This window comes from Diuraphis noxia, unplaced genomic scaffold, assembly GCF_037042655.1.
Source record: "Diuraphis noxia isolate RWA-SAM2 unplaced genomic scaffold, SU_Dnox_SAM2 contig0004, whole genome shotgun sequence".
Classification (NCBI taxonomy): Eukaryota; Metazoa; Arthropoda; class Insecta; order Hemiptera; family Aphididae; genus Diuraphis; species Diuraphis noxia.
In genome coordinates, this window is record NW_028301714.1 from 27,097,262 (window position 1) to 27,119,658 (window position 22,397).

Sequence of the window (22,397 nt, forward strand, 5' to 3'; positions counted from 1 at the left end):
CCAGCGGTGTAGCCAGGATTTTTTTTCGGGGAGGGGGGGATGATCAATGCGGACTGCGGAGCATTAAATATCTACTAGCATTTAAAATTGAAAAAGTTTAAAGATTTTTATTTTCATAGCAACGATTAATGCAAAAGACCACGGAAATGATATGTTGACAGCAGCAATCAGATGTTGCTTATATTAGGGGGGGGGGTCCAGAATTAATTATTATAATAATATGCTTCATTGAAAATGGTGATCACAGCAGTTGTTATGAAGTTAGGAATTAATATAAATTAATAACAAATATTACTAAATATCAGTCTTAATTTAGTCTTTATTGTTTCGTCATAAAATATGTACCAATATATCGAACAAATAAAAAATAAAAATGAGTTATTTTTTTAAGTACATACCTATTAAAATACTGTAATTTGGTTTTTAACATAACATAAAAAATTTAAATAAGTTATAACTGATAACAAAATATGTTATTTTCAAAAAGAAGATATAAAATTAAATGACCTATATTTGTGCACTTAAACTAATTTAACAGTACATTTTGTATTTATATAACAAATATAATATACAAACAATAATAATTTAAGTTTGATTAAATCAAATATTTATTTATAATTGTGATTTTTATCAAAATTTGTCTATTAAGTGAATGGTAAAAAATTCACAAAAAGCGCTGTGCCGACAATAAAATATGCAAAAAAGTACAATGCTACCAATTTAGATTTAAAATCATAATTTATAAGGTTGTAGGTAATCTTATTGAAATTAAGAGGTAACTTGAAATAATTTGCGCAAGCCCAATAAAACACTGGACTTGAAGATGCTAACATTCTAGTGGTTACTTGAACATGTATACAAAACAAACAAAAAAGGGTTAAAAATGTAGAATGGACAACATATACAAAATCTTGTTTATCTTGATTTCTAAGACCCAAATAAATTATATTATTACTACGAAAATATTCAAAACCAAACTTTAATAGTAAAACAACACAAGGTGAGGCCAATAAAAAATTTGGAATCTGTTTGAATTGAAAATAATTTAAAAATCCCATATTTTTCCAATATTTTTCTTGAACATAAGAGTATGGTAAGCGCTTACCACACCACATCGGCACACTAATATTGTTTGGTGTTATTAGGTTATTTGTAATAGCATATTCAATAATTTTGGGATCCAATGTATGTTCTTGCAGAGTGCAGAATTTATAATATCCATAGATTTGGAACAAACCGAAACATGCAAAAACAAAACATACACCAATAAGGCTTTTGAATGATATTTTTCTTTTCTTGAAGGCCGATTCAATTATAGTATAAAATAAAAATCCGACATTTAGTAGTCCATTGGACCGGTTCAACACCGATAAACAGAAAAAAAACGATGACTTCCAAATATTTTCATAAGCATTATGATACATACCATAAAACGTTGTAAACGCAAACAGTGATTCTGAATAAGGAGCTGAAAAGAAAACACTAGCAGGGTTGAAACAAAACAGGACTGTTGAATTATAAGCTTTTTTAGGGTTTTTATATATGTGTAAAGTCAAATCAAATAACACCAATGCAGTAAAAACAAAAATGATGTTGTTGAAGAAGACCCCTACAATGAGAAACATAGTGTTTGAATGCCCTGGAAAGATTGCAGTAAATAACCGTAAGACATTGGAATATAGCGGGAAAAAAGCCAATGTATTTTCATAAGTATAACCATATCGATAGATATGATAGAAATACTGAGCGTCCCAACGAAGGAAACCACCAAGGATATCAGTTATGATACAGCCAATACTAGTATCATCTTTGTCATGAATGCCTGGCGATATGAACACTCCTTGAGCATTATGATCTGGAATCAGCACATTGAAGACATACTGCAAAATCACAATAGATATTCGACTGTAAACTGCAAGACGCCAAACCTTGGATCGATATGACACTGCATCAATTTGAAGACCCTATAAGACACACCGATACAAGTAATATTTTTGATGCATTATAATAATTAATAACATGAAAATTATTTACATTCAGTTTTTTATTTTTCATTTTAATTATTAAAATATTAATATACAAAAATATATTTGAAATTGTGTAAAACCAAGTGATTGAAAACTTATGACATGACGAATAGAAATAAGACCATCTTGATTTTTCATTTTTAAATAGAAAACTAAACTACGCGTGTTGAGCTTGAAGCAAATAGTAAATGATAATACAAAAAACTTAGTGATAACATAGAATAGATTAAATTTTCAATTTTATCTATTCTGTGGTACTATATTAGCAATATTAGTACAATACCAACTGTATATTTGTGTTTTGTGCACAAACATGTTAGTCATCTAAATGAATCACAGATTTCTGTAAATAATAAAAAATAATTTCTGTCTAATGTCTATAAAATCACGATTTAAGATCTTAAATAGTGTATAAAATGAATAACTATTATCTTGTTCTTTGCTATTATCAAAGTAAATGAAATTTCTGATCGAGAATTTAAAATAGGCACTAAATATTTATATCCAAACCAAGATATTTTCGTCAGATCAAATGGTTCTAATAACTTATCTAGAACCAATAAAACGTTACACGTATTTTATGTCGTTGATTTCTAAAAATATTACTTATACATTACTTTTGTATAGACATCTAATATTTCTATAGTTCTTATTTGTATGCTATGTAATATGATGTGCATGTACAACGAACTTTACAATATTTTCTTAAATATTACCTTAACTCATACCTATAAATATTTATCAAAATTATTATTATAGTCTATCCCGCAGTGCTATCTTAACCATTAATGACGCGCTTGAACAATATTTGACGCCTCTCCCACCTCTAAAAAAAAATAAAAATGTAAACGTCACATTTTTAAGGGTATAATCAACCTTATTCCCTAGATATACTTAATACTTATTAATTGACCTAATTATGTTTATTTTTTAAATTGATATTATAAATTAAAAGTATGTAACAAGTTGAAGTAATTTCTAATAAATTATGATTTTAACGATATTGGATGAAATGTCTAATAAATGTATGTTAAGAGGACGTGATACCCGCATGTGTTGTCTGTCTTACATGTGCATTATATAGTAAATCTTACGTTCAGCAGAACACATGTAGCTCCGTTTGCTTAAAAATTAGAGTGAATTGACCTCTTATAAAATTTAAAGGTATGATTGTTATCTAGACAACCTCATATGCTTTTTATTTTATTTAAATTTTAAAGGAAGTTATGAGTATTTTAAGATGCACAAAAAATTTACAATTTTAAAATACTCATAACTCGCTTTAAATTTAATATAAAATAAAAAGCATATGAGGTTGTCTAGATAATAATCTTATCTTTAAATTTTATAAGAGGTCAATTCACTCTAATTTTTAAGCAAACGGAGCTACACGTGTTCTGCTGAGCGAAAAATGTACCATGTTACGCATTTGTAAGACGGAGACAACACATGCGGGTATCACATCCTCAATAAACTTATCAAGATAGAACTTTTAATGGGTGTGAAGTGTGAAGTTCTAGGTACCAAGCCTTAAATAATAAAATCAGTTCAAGTGCAGATACATAATTCAGAGGTAATTTATATAATTTACATTTATAGACAATATTTAAAATAAACATGTAGATATTTTAGACTCTAAGAGAAGTGATGAATGTTACAATTTACAGTAATGTGTTATTATTTTCTTTCAGAATCTCTTATGGTAGCAAAGTGAATCAAATTAAGAGCAAACATGATGTAACATTTTACTACTTTGGTTTAAATAAATAAACATTTCATAAAAAATGTAATTAAGAAGTTAATATTTAAGATAAATTATTATATATATTAACACAATATTATGAACATCAGTACATAAATAAAATAATTTGTATGAGGACATTGTCAAAAAAGAAAAATAACATTGCACATAAATTCTATTCCCTGCTTATAATATAAGATCATATGAAAACAAAAGGACAGTGTATCATCAAGACTTTGAGCTAGTAGAGCTCAATAAGTTTGATCCATTTGATTTTTGATGCAATCAGCTAACAGTTACAAAGAACAATGAACACACATTCGTATGCTCATTAGCTCTGAGCTGTATATTCACATACATTTTCTGGTATAGTTTAATTTGTACTTAATGTTTAAATAAAAATAAACTCAAATAATTATGTCATCAACAGATAACATAATATTATATTTTATAATGACAATAGTAATAATTTACAAAACATAATAATTGAGTTGGTTAATAATAACATTATAGTATAATCAAATATGCAAGCAGTCATAAATCTACTTTAAACATTATAAAATTTAACTTTGGAACTAAGTTTCACTACTCAAATAAATAAAACAAATACTTTTCTCAATATAAAATAAATTATTAATAATGGAAATAAATAGTACAGATGAAAATGAAAATAATACAAAATTAATGTATAATAAATTATAATCATGGCTCCTGAATGTGTTATTGTACTTAGGAATAATAGTATTTGATTATCAGAATAAAACATTCTTACGATTTACATGTAATCGGAATAATTGAAGCCTCCATTGATCCAATATGTTGATGAGTTTCAGAGAATCTGATAAACCAGTAGGTTTTGCTACAGCACTTAAAAAGTCGTACATATCACTAAGTTTTTTTTCATCACTATACAAATCAAAAACAATCACAATGTGCTCCAACAGTCGAATAAGACGGTATAATAATCTTTTTGGTTGTCTATTGAAAAAATCTTTATTTACCAAATCTTGAACAAACCTAGAAAAAATTTAAGAATTTTAGATTTGTTCGAAAATGTATTGTGATTTCATTAATAGATATGTATAATATAAATGAGAGTATAAGTAGAATTTTTCTTGCTAGAGAAATATGAACTTAATTTATTTATTTTATACCTAATAACATGTTGAAAATTAAAATAGCTATTAAAATAACAATACTTACCATTCATTAATACTAGATGGAAAAGCACTTATGTTGTTTGTTTTTTCTAAAAGTGACTTATAAAGCTTGAATGTTAAATAAGCATATACTTTTTTTATTATATTTCCTTGTAAAGGAAGGAATAAATCAATAACCATTTTTCGTAGTGTATAATTATATTGGGAGTATAATACTTGAGCAAATGTTATAATAGAAGTATCATCATCTTTTTGTAATGCAGTTTCAATACAAGCACCAAATAATTTTTTTATAACATTTATCATTTGTCCACAATGATGATCAAAGGATATTTTAGCAACATACTGTGCCAATGTTAGTAGTTCATCTTCACTAAATTTCTTATTATTTTTCAGTACAATATAAGATAAGAAATTCATTGTCAATTCAAAGTTGTGACGTTTAATTTTCTTGCTATCATTTATTTGACACTTTAATAGTGTACTATTAGTCAATGAATTCAAATCAGCACCCCAGTTTAATAAAATAAGTTGAACATCCTACAAATAAATGGAATTAAAAACAAAGATATTAATATTGTTTAGATAATTTTTACTACATCGTAACTTATAAGTAGAGCTCGAATTTATATTTTTTTACTAGAGATGTTTCAACTGTTTGATTTTTGAACTGAAAATCCAAATAATCGAACCAAACCAAATACCTAATAGTTTGATTGGTAATCCAACTACAGAAATAAAAATAAAAATAAATATTAAATATCAATAAATTTTAAACAAAATAATATCTAACTTTTTTAATGTTTGGTTCAAGTTCGATAAAATATTTGAAGAATTCAGTTTGGTTTGGGTTTGATTATAAGTGTGTAGATTTGGATCGATTCATTTAAGTTCATTAATTTAAAGAAGTTTGGTTCGAACCATAAATATTATAGTTCATAACAATTCTAGTTTTTACGTATTTTTACTGAGATTATAAAATGATATACATTTTTTAACACATAAAAAGCATATTTCAAGGTTAAGTGGATTCGATACAGTGATTTTCTGTCTTTATTATCTAATACTAGAAGTCTAGACATGTTTTTGCCAAAAACATACCAAAAAAAAAATAACAGATTTTATTTTGTTGTCAATATTACTCAACTTTGTCAGTTTTCCCACAATTTTGATATTATCCTCCAAATTCCTAAAAGACTTATTTAAAAAAAAAGTTATTAATAAATCATTATTTTATTTAGAGAAATTAAAGTCAAAATTTTTTTAGAAAATCGACTCAAGTAGACTAGACGATAAATTCAAATCTGTTTTCAGAACAACTGTTATAGAAACACGTCTAATATCCTTAGTCACACGTGTGTTAGACAAAAACAGAAAATCATGGTATTAAGATCCCCAAAAAGAATATTTTGTGCAAAATGTTTCAGGGATATATTGTCATATACGGAATTAATTTGAATATTTTATAAAAAAAATTATAATTTATAATATAAAATGCAAAAATATTTTTGACCTCCGTCGGTTGCTATCATTATCAAGACAAAAAGATACACCGAAAAATTAATAAGAAAACAGATGAGAGTGGCCGGGTCCTGCTATGACTAAATATAACCAGTTGAATAATTATTAGAGATTAAAATTAATTTAATTATTTTATAATTTGTATAAACTGTTACTTTTATTTGTTTTTCAGTGTTCAATATATTTTTAAGAAAAAATCATCTATATGCATATAAAAGATTATTTTAACCAAATTATAAAGCATAGAAACATTTTTTAAGATTTTAAGGACATAAATTTGAGGTCTAATTAAAAGTACAGTAGACACAATTAATGTTGTTTTAACATACTTCAAATGCTGGTGACCAATTTGATTTCACCAAATTATTAAACATAATGTTGGCTTCAAGTTCATTTCCTTCAATTGACATTACCAGTAGCTGTTGGGAATCTGATCTTATTATATTAGAACTTTCTTCAAAGCTTACATTAAACTTAGAGGAGTCAAATATAACATATCCAACTGTTGGTAAAACAAGTTTATCATCATTTTGTTGAAAAGCATTGTTCACTTCTTTTTGAAACAAATCATCTACAACTTTCATCTCTTTATCAAGTTCAGCATTTTTTTTCCGAAATTCGCCCTCAGCTTGTCTTTCTTTTAGAATTCTTTTTATATCAAATTTGAAAACTGGTTTACTCTTTTTATTTACAGTCATCTTCTTTGGACATTTGTTTTCATCGTTAACATTTTTCTTAATTTTTGGCATCCTGAAATATGAAAAAATATTATATTCAGAGTAGTGGTACAATACATTATGAAGAGTAACACATAGTAGTTGTAGATTTTATAAAATCATAATTTACCAACAATTTTGAACATTATGTAATTATTAAAAATTGGATAAAAAAATTAGGTACTGCAAATATTTTTTCTTATGTAGCTAATTATTAATTGGGTAGGTGTCCTAGTAATTTGCAAAAGTAATTAACATATGAAATAAATAGTCAGTCTATACATACCATCAAAATCTGAATTATTGAATTTAAATAACATTATAGTTTCAATTGTTATACCTAATAGCTTGAAAATTCAATAAAATATTTTTTAGAAAACTTTTATAGGACTTAAATATTGTTAGATATTAAAATATGAAAATTTTTTGGAAGGCTAATTTAATAATATGCTTAAGTTTAAATCAGTGGAACAAAGGGAGTTTTCAACTTCTAAAGTTTTCCTTAACTGGTGTTTAGGGTTATGAGTCAAGTGAATCTAGGATGTCCCCTCCCTTTCTGATACAACGGACATTTACCCTCCAAAACAACTTCTCCTCGGACAAAAAATTAAAATATTAAATTAATATATAAATATACAACAATAATACATCATTACTATCAATATATATCAATATAAAATTCACTAATATAAATAATAAAAATTATAAATATTAAACAATATACAAAATATAAATGCAAATAAATAATTAATGTAGTAATACAATAAGAGTAATAAGAATAATATTAAAATATAAAATTAAATAATACAAATAAAAAAAAAACTAAATAGTTAGCTAGCTCATGGAAATTAAAAATTTTTAAATATCATCATTTGAAAAACTTCCTCATACTTTAGCCCGTCACCTTTGCCTAAATTATTACGAAAAGCTCCAGCTCTATAATTTAAAATTTTTATTGATGCATTTGAGTTGCTTATCTGTAGTAGAGCTTCAATAAAATGCCAAATATTTGGATGATTAATTTTCACAATGTTGCAAATTTATTATTCCACCCGAGATTCCACCTTTCCGAAATATGATGATTGTACGTATTTTGGGTAAACCAAAGAACCAATTATTCAACCTAACATAATTAGTAAAAAGATATATATTTCATATTTGAAAATGTATTAAATATTTGAGTTACATAGAATTTGAATCATAATAATTTTAATGGTGGGTGAGTTGGGGAAGTACATCCACTCCACTAGTTATTTATTATTTTCTTCAAGCACATTCAATGCACCTTTTCAAGAACACAGTACACAAAAAGTAATTGGTAAACATCCTGATTAGTATCTTCCAAGACTAAGACAACTGCAATCCTTAACTATTAAACTTAGTATCTAGTTGTACCAAACTTGTACATAAGATACTGCCGCAATCAATCTCTATACATTACTTGACCAGAAAAATTTTGATATGAATGAATAAATAATAAATAATTGAAACCAATGAAATAAACTTCTCATTTACAAACTATTTTTAAAATTACAAAGAGAGGAAATTGTAGGAGCCCAATAGTCTCAATGGAAAACCATCTCAATACTTCTTTCATAAATAATAGAACCAATTCAATAGTTAAATACTTCATGTTCAAAAGTTTGAAATATTATTATAAGGTTACTTTAAAGGTATAGGTAATTATTATATCTTTGAATAGTTTATATTGTGTTTTTCGAGTAATAAATCTCTCTCAATTCAAAAAAATAAAAAAATAATGAAAAATAAAAATCATAGATTTGAATTTCGCGAGATTTTTTGAAACCATCAACTGTCATCGCTAATTTAGATTTCCAATAGATTATTAAGATATAATAATATGCGACATGCGTTTTACTTACTTGATCGGATGATTTGTACTTCGGTCCACTTTAAAAATTGGGGTAAACAATCAAATTCTTTGACGAAATACAATTTTTTCGGTGCGGTACAACTAAGAAAATTAAAAAGAAAAAACAGGGCAACAAGGTATTGACAGTGCCCAAAGCAACGCGTCATTCAAATGTTCAATATTGTTACGACGGTCGAATAGGTCAATGTTTCTTGTTATTTAGTTATAAATAGTAATGTGCTTTTGTGTTAACACGAATATTCGTCTCTTTTGCCGCAAAAATACCCGCCGGATATTGTGCGAAAAAATAATGACTGGTATCAGACGTTGGTAAAATGGTAACTACTGATAAGAATGTAAGATGACTTGAGCATAATATTTTCGTCACTGATTATAATTGGTGGAAATCATAGAGTAATACTACAACAACTCTATGGTGGAAATCCCTAGAGTGATAACAATAAAAAAAACTGAAATTTTCAAATGCATTACTACCAACGTAGAAAAGTAAAACATTTTTTTTTCCAATTTTGTAACTTAACTTTTAGAAACAGTTCTAGACTCTAGACATCGTTAATTCCCAGCCAAGACGTGTCACCAATGGGTGCAGGGTGCATGACAAAATAAATTAATTTTGTCATGAATGGGTGATTTCTTAATTCAAGATATTCATATTACTATTACAATATCATATATACTTATTGTGCTATGTTGTATAGATTGTGTATTTCAAATTGTAAAATAAAATAATGAAAATAAATTTAATAGAAACAAATTGAGGGTGGATTATAATACAAATGTGAAATGATATAATGATTTCTGGTTGGTAGTCAGGACTTAGGACCGATAATCTCGTACAGGTTAGTAGTTGGTATGTTCATACAATTTATTATAAAGTATTAATAAAAGACATGTCATTAACGACATTTTTTTTGTTTTTACCGGTGCTTTTGAAAAGTACTAAGAATTTCAAAATTTGACCTCCCCAAAGCACCGACTAGATTCACTTTTTAAACGAATCTAAAAAACAATTATACAATTAAATAATTTAATTTTTATGTATAATTTAGTTATTTATATTAACATAATAATTCATTTATATTTTGTATAGCTGAATTCAAATTTTAGGTACCTGCTACAACATAATTATTTTGTCTATATCTCTTACTGACAGTTATGATGCATGTGCTTTATCCATAAAATTATTAAAATTATGCAACTTTTAGAATTATTTTACTAAAAATTTGATTTAAAAAAATCCGTTCAAGTATAACTACAATCTACAGGTATTCTAACATTCTGTAATATGGCATATTTTTGCATAACACTTTTATGTACAATAATATGAAAAACAATCAGTCCTGGAATGTGTCATTGCGGCATTGGTGGATTATTGTCACAAATGCCAAACAAATACATGTATATATACATACCAGGTAGCCGGACATACGAGTAGATATATAAAAATTATAGTGACAAAAGATTTTAATAGGCCATCGATGAGGTAAGACAGAGAAGCATCTAATAAATAACTGCTACTATAAGTAGAATAAATAAAGAAAAAAAAACGATATTATTTTAAAATTTATAGCATAATATACTATAGCTGTTGAAAAAAAAGGTAATTTCAACTTGTTTCTTTTTTATATTTATTTAAATTTATTTGTGTTAATTTTTAAAATAAATATTTTGTTACAAATCAACTCTAACCTGCTTGAATTTAATTTTACATTACATTGTCATACCTGTTACAAGTCACCAAAAATTAAGATGACTTGCAAGTGGTGTATTATTGGAGGGTATACGCGGGTACACGGCGTATACGCGCTACCACCAGTTTACTGATTTAGCGTATACCCTGTAAAATTACTAGAGATACGCAGGTATACTCGCGTATACCCACGTATACCTTCAAACAATTTTTATTGAATAACCAATTGTCTTATAGTTATAATCGCTAGAAAAAATGTATAAGATTAATTTTTTTACCGCATACATTGCAAACAGAACCAAATTATGTGATAAAAAGTAAGTTCTAACCTTAGAGTAATATTAAGTAATATAACTCTATGGTTCTAACTCCATCTTATCCTATTGCATGGCGTAAATATGTCTAATAACTTTTTGTTTTTTTGGGGGGGAGGAGGGTAGATAAATCAATTTAAATATAAAGACGCGGTGGTATACCCCACGACCCACCATAAGTTAATTTTAGGTTTGGTGAGAAATTTTTTTTTTTAGTGAGAGAGAGGATTAAGCGCCCCACCCCTCTCCCCTCAATATACGTCCATGTGCTGAGCGTATACCCTAGAAAAATTACGAATACATCACTGGCTCAGTGAGTTGCAACACGTATTTTTTTTTTAACTCCAATACCATTTTGATCAAAAAACTAAATGAAAGTTCTTATTCATGAGATCTGTACATCTGTAATTTTTTTTCACTTCAGTACGATTTTTTATGCTCAGAATACTAAGAAATATGTCAAAATCGTTTCAAATCACCACGATTGACGGATTGAATAATAAAACGGTGTGCAGAATGAAGATTATCGCTTTTGAGTATTTGTACTGTTAGAGATTATACGTCATCACGATTCTTGACGCACTATTATAGAAATACATTATCGCGTTGTTTACATTTCGTACAATTTAACGTGCTAACAACATAATGAGAATGATTTGTTTTTAAAACTTTTAGACTTTAGTCTATGTCTTTATGGATACAAAAAAAAGGTAATTGTGCTTTGTGCTAATATACATAAGATGTTTTCTACATCTACATAGTACTTAAACTTAGTACCTGAATCAGCTGTATTCCGTATATTAATTTTTTAGTAACAATATTATACATAATTATTGTTATATCAAATTCTTATCTTTCCGGACTTGTCATCAATAATATAAAACAATTAGTTTAAAATTAACCGTCGTCCATCAGTGTTTGACATCGTCAAAGGGATTTTATAAGGAAGAATAGGTGCAGGTGATAATGTGATATAGTTAGTAGGGGTAGGATTTTAATGCAATCATCTTTTTCTGGTGTTTTGAAACGTTGGTAAGTAAAAAATGTTGTATAGTATATATAGTACCTATACAATTTTGAGTGATTCTGATTGTTATCAAGCAATTATTTTGCATTTTTTGACACAATTAATTTTAAATGCATTTTTCGACAATTTTAGTGCATTTTTTGGTTTTTATAAGATTTTTACAATTTGTTGATAAAATGAACAAACATTTGTTGCGAATTACTTGCGATTAACAAGAGACTTTTGATAATTTGCCAATAATAGGTATGAATAATAGAATCTAGGACAAAACGACACGGGTAAAAAACGTCATGGAAAAAAACGCCAAAAATGTTTTTTTTAAATCTAAAAATCACAATTATTGTTTTTAAGTTTAATAATAAAATAATGAGACAATATTATTATAAATAATTTGGTGAAAAACGTCAAATAAATAATAGTTTTGAAAAAAAATAATATCAATATCGTATAGTATATATTATGCTAATACCTTATAATTTGTTTTATTTTCTCATTATAAAAATGTTATTTACCTCGTGATTATCAGCCATATGACTATGGACTTTTCCAATTTGAGGATGTCCAATCTCTAAGTCCGTGTACATTGTTCCGCTACATTTTAATGAACGTTCTTTTGAACATCTCAACGTTATTCGTTTACGTCCTTGATGTTTCATTATATACGTATATCCACTCCAACAAATTTTATTCCCACCTTTATTTGACTTTATTACTACCATATTTTACAAAAAACCACGGTAATAAATATAACGTATCCACGTCGAAATGTAACTGATATTTAGGATTGACACAACATGTATGAAAGTTTCAGTTTATATACATACTCCTATCATTGACCATTGTTATCGAAAGTCATAAATTGTAAACCTTTATTATACCCAATACTCAATAGATTATAGGATTATACGTATATTTTTGTATAAATATATATATATATATCCAGTCTACGACAGTTATTTCGAATGGGTTCGATAAGACACGACGACGCCTTGGGAACTAGCTGTTCTCACGATTTGCCTAATAAATAACCCCGGAAAAAATATCCCCGGAAAAAATAACCCCGAAAAAAAAACCCCCGAAAAAATAACCACGCGAAAAAATAACCACGGAAAAAATAAACCTATAATAAAAATGATTTGTAAGTAATAAAGTATAAATTTGTAAAACAATGTCAATAATATATAAATAAAAAATTCTCATTATAAACGTGGAATACAATACAATTTGTCAATTTGTCAATTTATATAATATAATAATTTGGTTGTAAAGTATAAATTTGTAAAATAATGTCAATAATATATAAATAAAAAATTTTCATTATAAACGTGGAATACAATACAATTTGTCAATTTATATAATATAATAATTTGGTTTTAAATTACCGAATTATCACATTACATTAAATTTAAGATAAAGTTAGTACTGTTAGTAGTACCTTCCTTATCCGTTATAATATGTCACTGTACCTAGCTATTGTAGGTATATCTGATCGATATGACAGACAGACCGTGCTTTTAATCGTTTTTATCGTAGGTATACAATAATTTATCATTAAATCCAAAATTAATATTATTTGTGGGAACATAACAATTGTACGTAGGTAATAGGTATGTTATACATTTAGATTTGAGATTAATTTGAAAACTTATATTAACTTATATTATGGGGTTATTTTTTCCGTGGTTATTTTTTCGCGTGGTTATTTTTTCGGGGTCTAAATTTCCGGGGTTATTTTTTCCGTGGTTATTTTTTCGCGGTACCGTTCTCACAATACTTCCACGGGGCAATACTTACTATAACACGAATACCTATTATACTGTATACATAACTATACTAATGATATTATAGGTACTATATTATTATAATATACGATGTTGATATATTTTTTTTTATACAACTACTATACCTTATTAATTATAATATTCTATATTTGTTTTTTTTTTTTAAACTATTCTTTATTTGACGTTTTTCACCAAATTATCTATAATAATATTGTGTCATTATTTTATTATTAAACTTAAAAACAAGAATTGTGATTTTTAGATTAAAAGAAAACATTTTTGGCAATTTGGCGTATTTTCCATGACGTTTTTTTCCGTGTCGTTTTTTACCGTTTACCGAATAATAAATTATGTAGCATGGCAAGAAACCTTTGAAAATAATTTTATTATAGCTAGGCCTTACCACTCAAATTATTGCCGGTATATACCTAATATGTATTATTAATTTTATTACACCATACAAACATAAAAGAAAATATACACTAGTAGACAGTAGTATCATTTTTAAATTTTTTTCCAATGTTTAAACTATAATACTTTAAATTTTAAATACATTTTTATAGTGCATTATTTTTTTTTTTTTAGGACATTAAAACCCCAGCACTAAATTGGTAAGTACAATATTTGGTATTTACACAATAATTTGTATTTATTTTAAAATTGTAAATTAATAGAACGTTATCTAAGTAAGTCGAGACTTTTCACTAAGTTCTATTATTTGTTGTTAGTACTATTACTACTATTTATGTTAGTTAATTTATGTTATTACTTATAAAAAAAATTTTCAAGGATATGGTCTAATTTGACCAACAACGTAACCATCATTGCAAAGCCCAGTTCTTCTCAAGAATGCCAAAATGTCATTATCTCTATTGAGTTGCTGAACATTTTCTCTGATAATTCTAGTTGTGTAATATTTCTTTTCTTTTTCTGCTCTTGATCGGTGATCGCATATTTCTGATCTGGCACAAAATCAGGTAATAGTGTAATACACCATAATTATAATATTTATAATTATTATTTATTACAATATAAATAGACCCTTATAATACCGCGAATAATATTATGATGTTATACTGTGGTAATACCGGGTATAGGTATTGTCGCTGGTTCCAAGGAACTTTTTCTCTCACATGCCACAGCTGATAACTACTATCACGACGTCCTTCAACTTACAACTGATCCAACGCTGAACGGCTGAACAGTGAACGGTCTGAGCCTCTGAGCTCTGAATGAAATTGCGATCTACATATTTTATTTTTTACTTTACAGTTTGCGCTCTTCTTTATTCATAACCGATCGACGGCAATAAATCTCTTCGTCAGAACCACGTAAAATAGGTAAGCATAGTCGTGCACCATAAGTACAGTTGTTTTTAATTTTGAACAGATTTCGTCCAAAAACTGACTAATCGGATAGGCGTCTTCGCACTGATTCCAACGATACATCATAGGTGTCGGCCAATAGACGTTCCACGGGTTAAAGAGAGAGATTGGGATGTTGTAGCTACATCTTTTGACTACAGTTTCCCCAGTCATCACTCATCATTGTATTTCGTTTTGTACTCATGTCCACTCCAGACTTTGGTTGGGGGCCAATTTTACTATGATACGACTGTTACGTAGATTATCATATATCATATCTGTTTTAGAGTGTAAAATATTAAATTTATGATTCAAGACTCTTCTCTTACTAACACATGTTGCCAGTTTCACAAGTTTGAAAAGTTCTCAGAAAATATTTGATTAAAATGTCACCTAATGATTTAGTGTTTAGAGATATTTACTCACATTGAATCAGGACATATAAAATTGACCTATCAACAGAATTATTTTAATTTAAACCTGTAATATTTATCAATTAAACTACTTTCAACATTACGTGTTCAATAATATGTATTATTAATTTGATTGTCAGTTGTATACATATAATAAAAATAAAACGTATCAATATTATGATATTGGATTATTTTTCAGAAAATTACCATGTCAGTCGTAAAAGTATTGTATCAAACAGTTTTGAGAAGGCCGTCTCGCTTCTTTGTTGTGGTAGCAGTTGGGTCACTGTTCTTCGAAAGAACACTTGATATTGGCATTGAAAGCTTATATGATCGAATGAACCGTGGTGTAAGTTAACATTATGCATTTTTTTTATTTATTAATTATTAGCTTTATTCAGTAATATAAAATACCTAGGTATTTATTTTTAACTTCCTATTTTAATGCCTAAGGTTTTGAGTGCTTTGTAGCATGCACTTTCAGATTAGTAATGAAGGTGTATATTAGAAAGTGTAGAACAAACCCTAGATCCTAGATTGAACAATTAAAAGATGAAATGAAGTTATTATTTGTGAAGTACAAAAGTTTTGATGTGGTTGAAGGGCATGTTATGACATTTAAAATTGATAAACCCAGTCTTAGCCTAGGGTATTAGTCTGTAATAAGTTGTTCAAGAGGATAAAATTAAGTTCAAGTATGACTGCATATTATTTTTTCTTATTAATTGAAAGCTAATACTATCAGTTTTAGAAACTAGTATTTTATTTTAACATTTAAAAGTTAGTAAGTTGGAAAAACTTAAATTTAGCCCATCCAATTATAAATAAAATTACAGAATGTAGAGGTAATTAGGTTTTGTCTCAAGTATTCATTCTTATTATTGTTAAATATATGTTAACAAACTAATTTAAAATAAAATAATTTAAAGAACAATAGGCATTAAATTAAAAAATGTATTATTTTAATTTGTTTATTTTTTACAGAAACAATGGAAAGACATTGCCGATAAATATGTTTGAACAGGATGACATAAACATTTATGGTTATAGTTATGTAGAACCAATATCTGTCACTTAAATATTGCTTTAAAAGTGTAAAATTAAATATAAATTCCTTAAAAATAGCATTAAGTGATGAATTAATAAAGTTTTGATTTTTTCTTATCTCAAGAATTCTGTATTGTTTTCCCAGTCATATCCTTTAAAAACTACAATCAAGAAACTTATTGTCACGTATTAAATGTCAAGCAGGGTGTGGTATCAAATTTTCTCAGGACAAGTATGGCATAATGTTAACTTTCATTTCCTAACATAGTAACATTGTTTGACATTAAATTCAGGGTGTTTTTAGAAATGTCCTATCAAACAAATAGAAAGTTCAAATTATATAAAGTTATAACTCATCTCATATTTTCCCTCACAAAAAGTTGTCATCAATCATGACCAAATAATTAGAATACAAGTATTAAACATAAATATTTTAAATCAGTCTTAACTGTGTGCAAACTTTATCAGCAGGTTATGCAATAAGAAAAATAGAGGTCCTCAAAAATAAAATCACGTAACCTAATTATTGGTATATATATTGCACCTAAGATACTCAACATAATTTTATTGAATTTAAAACTAAGAATAATTTATTCTAAAAATAGATTCTGAGCAGTTAAACATTTTCTTTTATCACATATAGGACTCAATCTACAAACTAAGTTTTTTCAAATATATTACTTAGTTTCTTTGCTTCCCTCAGAATCTAAAATCACACATAGTTTTGCAGTAGAATATTAAACATTGCATTGTTGAAATAAGTAGTTTGAAATTTGAATTATATTTATTAAAATAAAATGTATAATTTCTTAAAGATTAAGTACATACTATTTTGAATGTCTTTAATTAATTCTAACATATTTATAAAATTGTTACATTTATTGTTTGGATTATCTTGCTGGTCGTGAGAGAATTTAAAACTAAAAAACTTTTTTTTAATACTATACAACATTAATATTATAAAAAAATCTTGGTATGATAAACATGGGCCTTCACCTAACGTGAAGCTGCAAATTATGCAGTGGCATACCGATACCCTGCATACCCAGTGTGCACGCCTGTCAAATCAATGGTATTGGTGTCAAATATGAATAGTTTAATATCATGATAATGATAATATATTGATATGCCACCATGCGTGAAAAGTGAGAGGACCTATGGAGGTTAATACTCAATACAATAATGAAAAAAAAGAATTAAATATGGAGAATGGGAAGGGCACAAGCCCCATTGGTCTCCACTTAAATACACCTCTGATCAGATTATGGTTTTAGTCATAGGATAGGACAATAAACTATACAAGAGGAAACCTAAACTTTGACTAATTAGATTTCTAAATAAGTTAGGTTTAGATGTGTTTATTATTATTTGAAACAAAGTAATGCGATACAATCAAAAACTGGCCAATAATAAATGGAATTTTAAACATTTTTTAATATTAAAATTAAAATATTTTTATATTAAAGAAATCAACATTTGATATGTAGATAAGATGTTTGTAATGAATTAACTATAGAATAATTAATTTAATGTAATAACTGAATTTCAATGTAAATGTTAGATTTTATGATAAAAAATTATGCTTCTTAAACAATTGATGAATAAACGTATTCAAACAAATAGGAAACAAATTAATTAATCTTTTCTACGACGTTTATCACGGTCTTGTTGTGGTTGAGACCTTTTAGATGCATGCTTGGCTTGGGTCAAGAACTGATCCAAACCAAATGGATCCTCTTCTTGTTGATGTTTTTCAAATTGAACTGGACCAGACCGACCACTAGCTTTAGGATCACGATCTGTTCCGCTAAATTCTTTATTCGGCACAAATCTAAATAAAAACAAAAATCATTGTTATTTAAATATTTAAATTTGAAATAGACATTACAAGTTAAATTATCTAAAGAAATTAGTTTATAAAAAGTGTAAGATTTAATAAAATGTTTATGAGAAAAAAGGTCGGGTTACATAAAAAAAGTAAATTATAGATTGTTTGATGTAAAATACTTTTCCAAAAAATATCTCCATACACTTTTTGTTACATGGTCTAAATTTTTGAATGATTTTCTTCCCAGAAAATTGGTTCAGAAGTGAAAAAATATTACAGACTGATTTTGCAACATTTGCCCCATAATGTTTGATAAAACTTGTTTCATGTTACCAAAAATGTATGTAGATGAATGACGTAAAAATAGTTAAAAACTTGTAGGAAGATAAAAACATTTTTTGTAGTAATATTGGTGATTTACCTGATATAGGGAAGCTAACTATTAGAAAATACCACTTATGAAATGAAAAAAAAGCCCACAACATAGTTAGAGTTTAAGTTTATCAGAGATCAACAATAATTGTTCTAGGAAAATTCACAAAACTGTGCAATAGATTTAAATTATTCAGTTTAAGAGACTAATTAGAGCACTATTTAATAAATAATAACAAAATGCAAATTAAGCATTACAATCTTAAAATACTAAACTCACCTATTTGTCTTAGCAATTGTCTCTAAATCGTCACCATACACTTCCTTATCAATATTAGCAGATGGACGATAAATATGTTGAGCCAAAGAGCTGTTTCCACGCCAAGGTTTATCATATACATTATATTCTTCGTCATCGCCAAATCCGGTATCCATACCAGCTGTTGTATTAAGCAAACGTTGATCGTACTGAGTATCTCCAGTTTTTCTAGTGATTGCTGGGAGACCAAGAGCAATTTGTTCACTAATGTCTCGATCTCGCAATACTTTGTTTTTACGGCTGTCAGCATTTCTAGCAAGGTTACGATCACGAGCTCTGTCTTTTTGACGTTCTAGACGTAATTGATCACGTTCGCGAGATTCATCATTCTTAGAGGATCCAGGAAGACGAATACCTGCTCTTTCTTCTCTGGCTTTTTGAGCCATTGCTCTAAGATGTTCCTCTTTCTTTTCTTTTTCTTTTTGTGCCATTTTCTTTTCCAACTGTGCTCTCATTTCAACAGCTTCTCTGGCTTTACGATCTGCTATGTATAAAGACTCGGCCAACTTGGCAAATTTTTCATTTATATGATTTTGTTGTAAACCTCGACCATCAGCAGCTAATCTCTTATCTAATGGAATTGTATAACCTTTAGCATTTTTCCAATTGGATATACAAGGAGGAATTTTCCATTCTTTCTGTTCCTTAACAGATGTTTTCCTGGTAGGTGAATGCATTAAAGGTGCAGGAGGCGATGGAGGACCTCGGGGAATTTTTTTGTTAATTTTGAACTTGGGAGGTTCCATAGGATCTTTCTGAGCCTCCACTAATCTTACTACACGTTGTTTCGATCCAGAATTATATTCTTTTCCTTGTTCAGTAGGGGTATAACGGAACCATTGTACAGGAGCCTAAACATAAACATTGTATGAACAAAAATATTCATAAACATTAAGAGGACACTAAGATTAACTGTGTTTTGTTGGACGTTTTTTAAAATAATTATGTTTTTAAGTGAGTTATGCATATTATATAAAGAATTATAGAGTCAAAATGCTAATCACTCACTTAAAAAATGAATTATTGTTAAAAAAAAACTTCCAACAAAACACAGATAATGTTCTTACCAGCAAGTTTCATAATGATAATACCTATATTCATGCTAATTTTTAAGTTAACAGAATAAAACTTGAACTACTGAACGTAAATTTGCTATGTTACGCGTTTGTAAGACTGAGACAACAAATGCGGGTATGCCATCCTTTTAAGAAAATTATAACTTACAGGTTTATCTGCCGCTCGTACTGGTAATGCAGCGGAAACTTTAGAATTAGTCAACTTTTCCAGAGCTGCTCTTGTTTTTTCAGTGATCTCTGCAACTTCTTCTGCATCAGGCTTTTGCAAAGAAGGATCATCTTCATTGACCACCTCAGATGGAAGCATATCAGATAGTTTTGAATAAATCACTTTATCTTTTCTCTGACCTTGGCGAGCAATCACATCATATTTAACTTTACCATCAGAAGTTAACTGCAATGCAAGAGCATTTGAAACAGATTCTTTATTTTCTTTTCCCATATTCAATGGATATTGCGCAACTTGGATTTCCGGAAAAGCACCACCATCTCCAAAATCCTAAATAAAAAAGTAGTTATTTAAACCAAAGTGTACATTTATTATATTCTAAAAAATCATCTGAATTAGAAGAAAAATAATCTAACGCTCTAACTACTATAAATTCATTAAAATATCATGTAGTAAAAGGAAGATTTTAAAAACTATCTATAATTAGTTAGTTGAGCGTTAATTATTCTTTACATATAATATACAAATTGATAAAACACAATACATAACAATATTTTAAGATTTACTTCAACAGTCCTTGGTACCCATCCATTTCTGTTACCGTATGGTGGGATTTTAACAGCGTACACTTCATAGGTATTGGTTTTTTCAGCAAGTATTTCGTTGGTTTCTTCATCTTCTTCCAAGTCCTGAAGAAATTGTGTGGGTGCTGGTAATACACTGAAGAATTATAAATTATAAATGTCCATTACTATTAAGCTAAGACAACAAATTTTTTATAATTGCAATATTTAGTATTTAGTTATTTAACATAAAACATAAAACATAATATTTACTATTTTCAAATTGTTAGAATTTAAAAACTAAGTTTGAATGACAAATTCTGATCATACCATCATTCTCGACATATAAAAGTACATTTATTTTAGAAAAACAATTTGGAAAACTGAGTGGGCACTAAACTATATAGATTTATATCTTAATTTGAAATAAAATAAAAGAATTGATAACCAACACAATTTATTTTCTACGATATTTTCTTTATGAAATTAGAATCACATAGCTGAATTGTTTTGGATGTATTTGGATATGTTCCAAACGATTTTGAGTTTAATAACTAATAAGTGAGTGAACCTTATATCTAAGTCTCATATAAGCCATAAGCGGAGTCTATAATAAACAAAATGAATAAAAAACAAAAGGTTTTTGAGCGAAAAACCCATAAGTTTTGCTTACCTAAATAGAGACATTGCTGAATGTTGTATGTCTCATAAAGAAAAGAACCCAAGTCAACACGTCCAACGTGAGTTCTCGAACTTAACACTTCACAGGTCTATTAGAGCCTATAGGTTAGATTTGAGCAATTACAAATTATAACTGTGCGAAGACAATAAAACGATATGTGACTTGCCCAAAACCCCACATCCACAAGTTTCAACTTTAACTTTTATTATTTTTAAGTTAATTATTATCTATAAACAACAATTTGTTTTTCATAGATAATGATAAAAAAAATAGAAGAGCCAAATCATTGATAAAGATATCCTCGTAAGGTTATAACATAAAACAGTTATAACCAATCGTGGTAATGATCATGGCCGATTCGTATAATGAGATGCCTATAGTATGCCCCTTTTTAAAAATTATAACCACTATAGATATCCGGTTTAGTGGGGTTGTAAATGACCTAGCGAGTGAAGATTTATGGATACATCGTACATCTAACCCTTCCTGAATTTGTAGTAAATAATAACTTCGTTTATACTTTATAATTTAATATTTATAATAATATGAACGCTCAATTTTTTTAATTTAATATATTTATAAATTTTGTTTAAAAATATAGAAAAATAAACGAAAAAAATTTAAAATTTAAAATTGTCTATAAATAACTAAAATATTTTGAAAATTTCATATATCTATGGTAATTAGTTAGAG

General features: G+C 27.6%; 4 protein-coding genes across 5 annotated transcripts; 1 reads left to right on the plus strand and 3 right to left on the minus strand.

Moving 5' to 3' along the window:
- Window positions 1-339: 339 nt before the first annotated feature.
- Window positions 340-2,323, minus strand: PIG-V (phosphatidylinositol glycan anchor biosynthesis class V). Its single transcript, XM_015511436.2, has 2 exons — window positions 2,035-2,323; window positions 340-1,964 (listed from the first exon to the last, which is right to left on the minus strand). The coding sequence occupies exons 1-2, from the start codon at window positions 2,053-2,055 to the stop codon at window positions 645-647; spliced, it is 1,341 nt and encodes a 446-aa protein (XP_015366922.2). The 5' UTR covers window positions 2,056-2,323; the 3' UTR covers window positions 340-644.
- Window positions 2,324-3,831: 1,508 nt separating this feature from the next.
- On the minus strand, window positions 3,832-12,838 carry LOC107163829 (uncharacterized). 2 transcript variants are annotated; one of them, XM_089227932.1, is made up of 4 exons: window positions 12,603-12,838; window positions 6,779-7,199; window positions 4,972-5,468; window positions 3,832-4,785 (listed from the first exon to the last, which is right to left on the minus strand). In XM_089227932.1, the coding sequence occupies exons 2-4, from the start codon at window positions 7,196-7,198 to the stop codon at window positions 4,521-4,523; spliced, it is 1,182 nt and encodes a 393-aa protein (XP_089084058.1). In that variant the 5' UTR covers window position 7,199; window positions 12,603-12,838; the 3' UTR covers window positions 3,832-4,520. The 2 variants fall into 2 exon arrangements, with proteins under 2 accessions (XP_089084058.1, XP_089084057.1); XM_089227931.1 differs by lacking the exon at window positions 12,603-12,838 and adding an exon at window positions 9,049-9,421.
- A 2,198-nt stretch (window positions 12,839-15,036) lies between these two features.
- Window positions 15,037-16,812, plus strand: ox (ubiquinol-cytochrome C reductase complex subunit oxen). The gene is made up of 3 exons (XM_015511439.2): window positions 15,037-15,211; window positions 15,848-15,997; window positions 16,633-16,812. Exons 2-3 carry the CDS (start codon window positions 15,857-15,859, stop codon window positions 16,666-16,668), a joined length of 177 nt encoding a protein of 58 aa, XP_015366925.1. The 5' UTR covers window positions 15,037-15,211; window positions 15,848-15,856; the 3' UTR covers window positions 16,669-16,812.
- Window positions 16,813-18,037: 1,225 nt separating this feature from the next.
- On the minus strand, window positions 18,038-21,950 carry LOC107163836 (SNW domain-containing protein 1-like). Its single transcript, XM_015511431.2, has 5 exons — window positions 21,696-21,950; window positions 21,026-21,179; window positions 20,439-20,789; window positions 19,176-20,065; window positions 18,038-18,526 (listed from the first exon to the last, which is right to left on the minus strand). The coding sequence occupies exons 1-5, from the start codon at window positions 21,707-21,709 to the stop codon at window positions 18,331-18,333; spliced, it is 1,605 nt and encodes a 534-aa protein (XP_015366917.2). The 5' UTR covers window positions 21,710-21,950; the 3' UTR covers window positions 18,038-18,330.
- Window positions 21,951-22,397: the final 447 nt, after the last annotated feature.

What these genes read in the sequence shown, in the direction of transcription:
- PIG-V (XM_015511436.2), bottom strand. Translation starts at nt 2,055, where the DNA reads ATGAAAAATAAAAAACTGAAT. An exon ending in TGAAAAATAAAAAACTGAAT is followed by an intron (nt 1,965 to 2,034) that starts GTAAATAATTTT and finishes TGTGTCTTATAG; the next exon opens with GGTCTTCAAATTGATGCAGT.
- LOC107163836 (XM_015511431.2), bottom strand. An exon ending in TACGAGCGGCAGATAAACCT is followed by an intron (nt 20,066 to 20,438) that starts GTAAGTTATAAT and finishes GTTTATGTTTAG; the next exon opens with GCTCCTGTACAATGGTTCCG. An exon ending in ACAATTGCTAAGACAAATAG is followed by an intron (nt 18,527 to 19,175) that starts GTGAGTTTAGTA and finishes GTTTTTATTTAG; the next exon opens with ATTTGTGCCGAATAAAGAAT.
- LOC107163829 (XM_089227932.1), bottom strand. Translation starts at nt 7,198, where the DNA reads ATGCCAAAAATTAAGAAAAATGTTAACGATGAAAACAAATGTCCAAAG. An exon ending in ATTGGTCACCAGCATTTGAA is followed by an intron (nt 5,469 to 6,778) that starts GTATGTTAAAAC and finishes ATTTATTTGTAG; the next exon opens with GATGTTCAACTTATTTTATT. An exon ending in CCATCTAGTATTAATGAATG is followed by an intron (nt 4,786 to 4,971) that starts GTAAGTATTGTT and finishes AATTTTTTCTAG; the next exon opens with GTTTGTTCAAGATTTGGTAA.
- ox (XM_015511439.2), top strand. Translation starts at nt 15,857, where the DNA reads ATGTCAGTCGTAAAAGTATTGTATCAAACAGTTTTGAGAAGGCCGTCT. An exon ending in ATGATCGAATGAACCGTGGT is followed by an intron (nt 15,998 to 16,632) that starts GTAAGTTAACAT and finishes TATTTTTTACAG; the next exon opens with AAACAATGGAAAGACATTGC.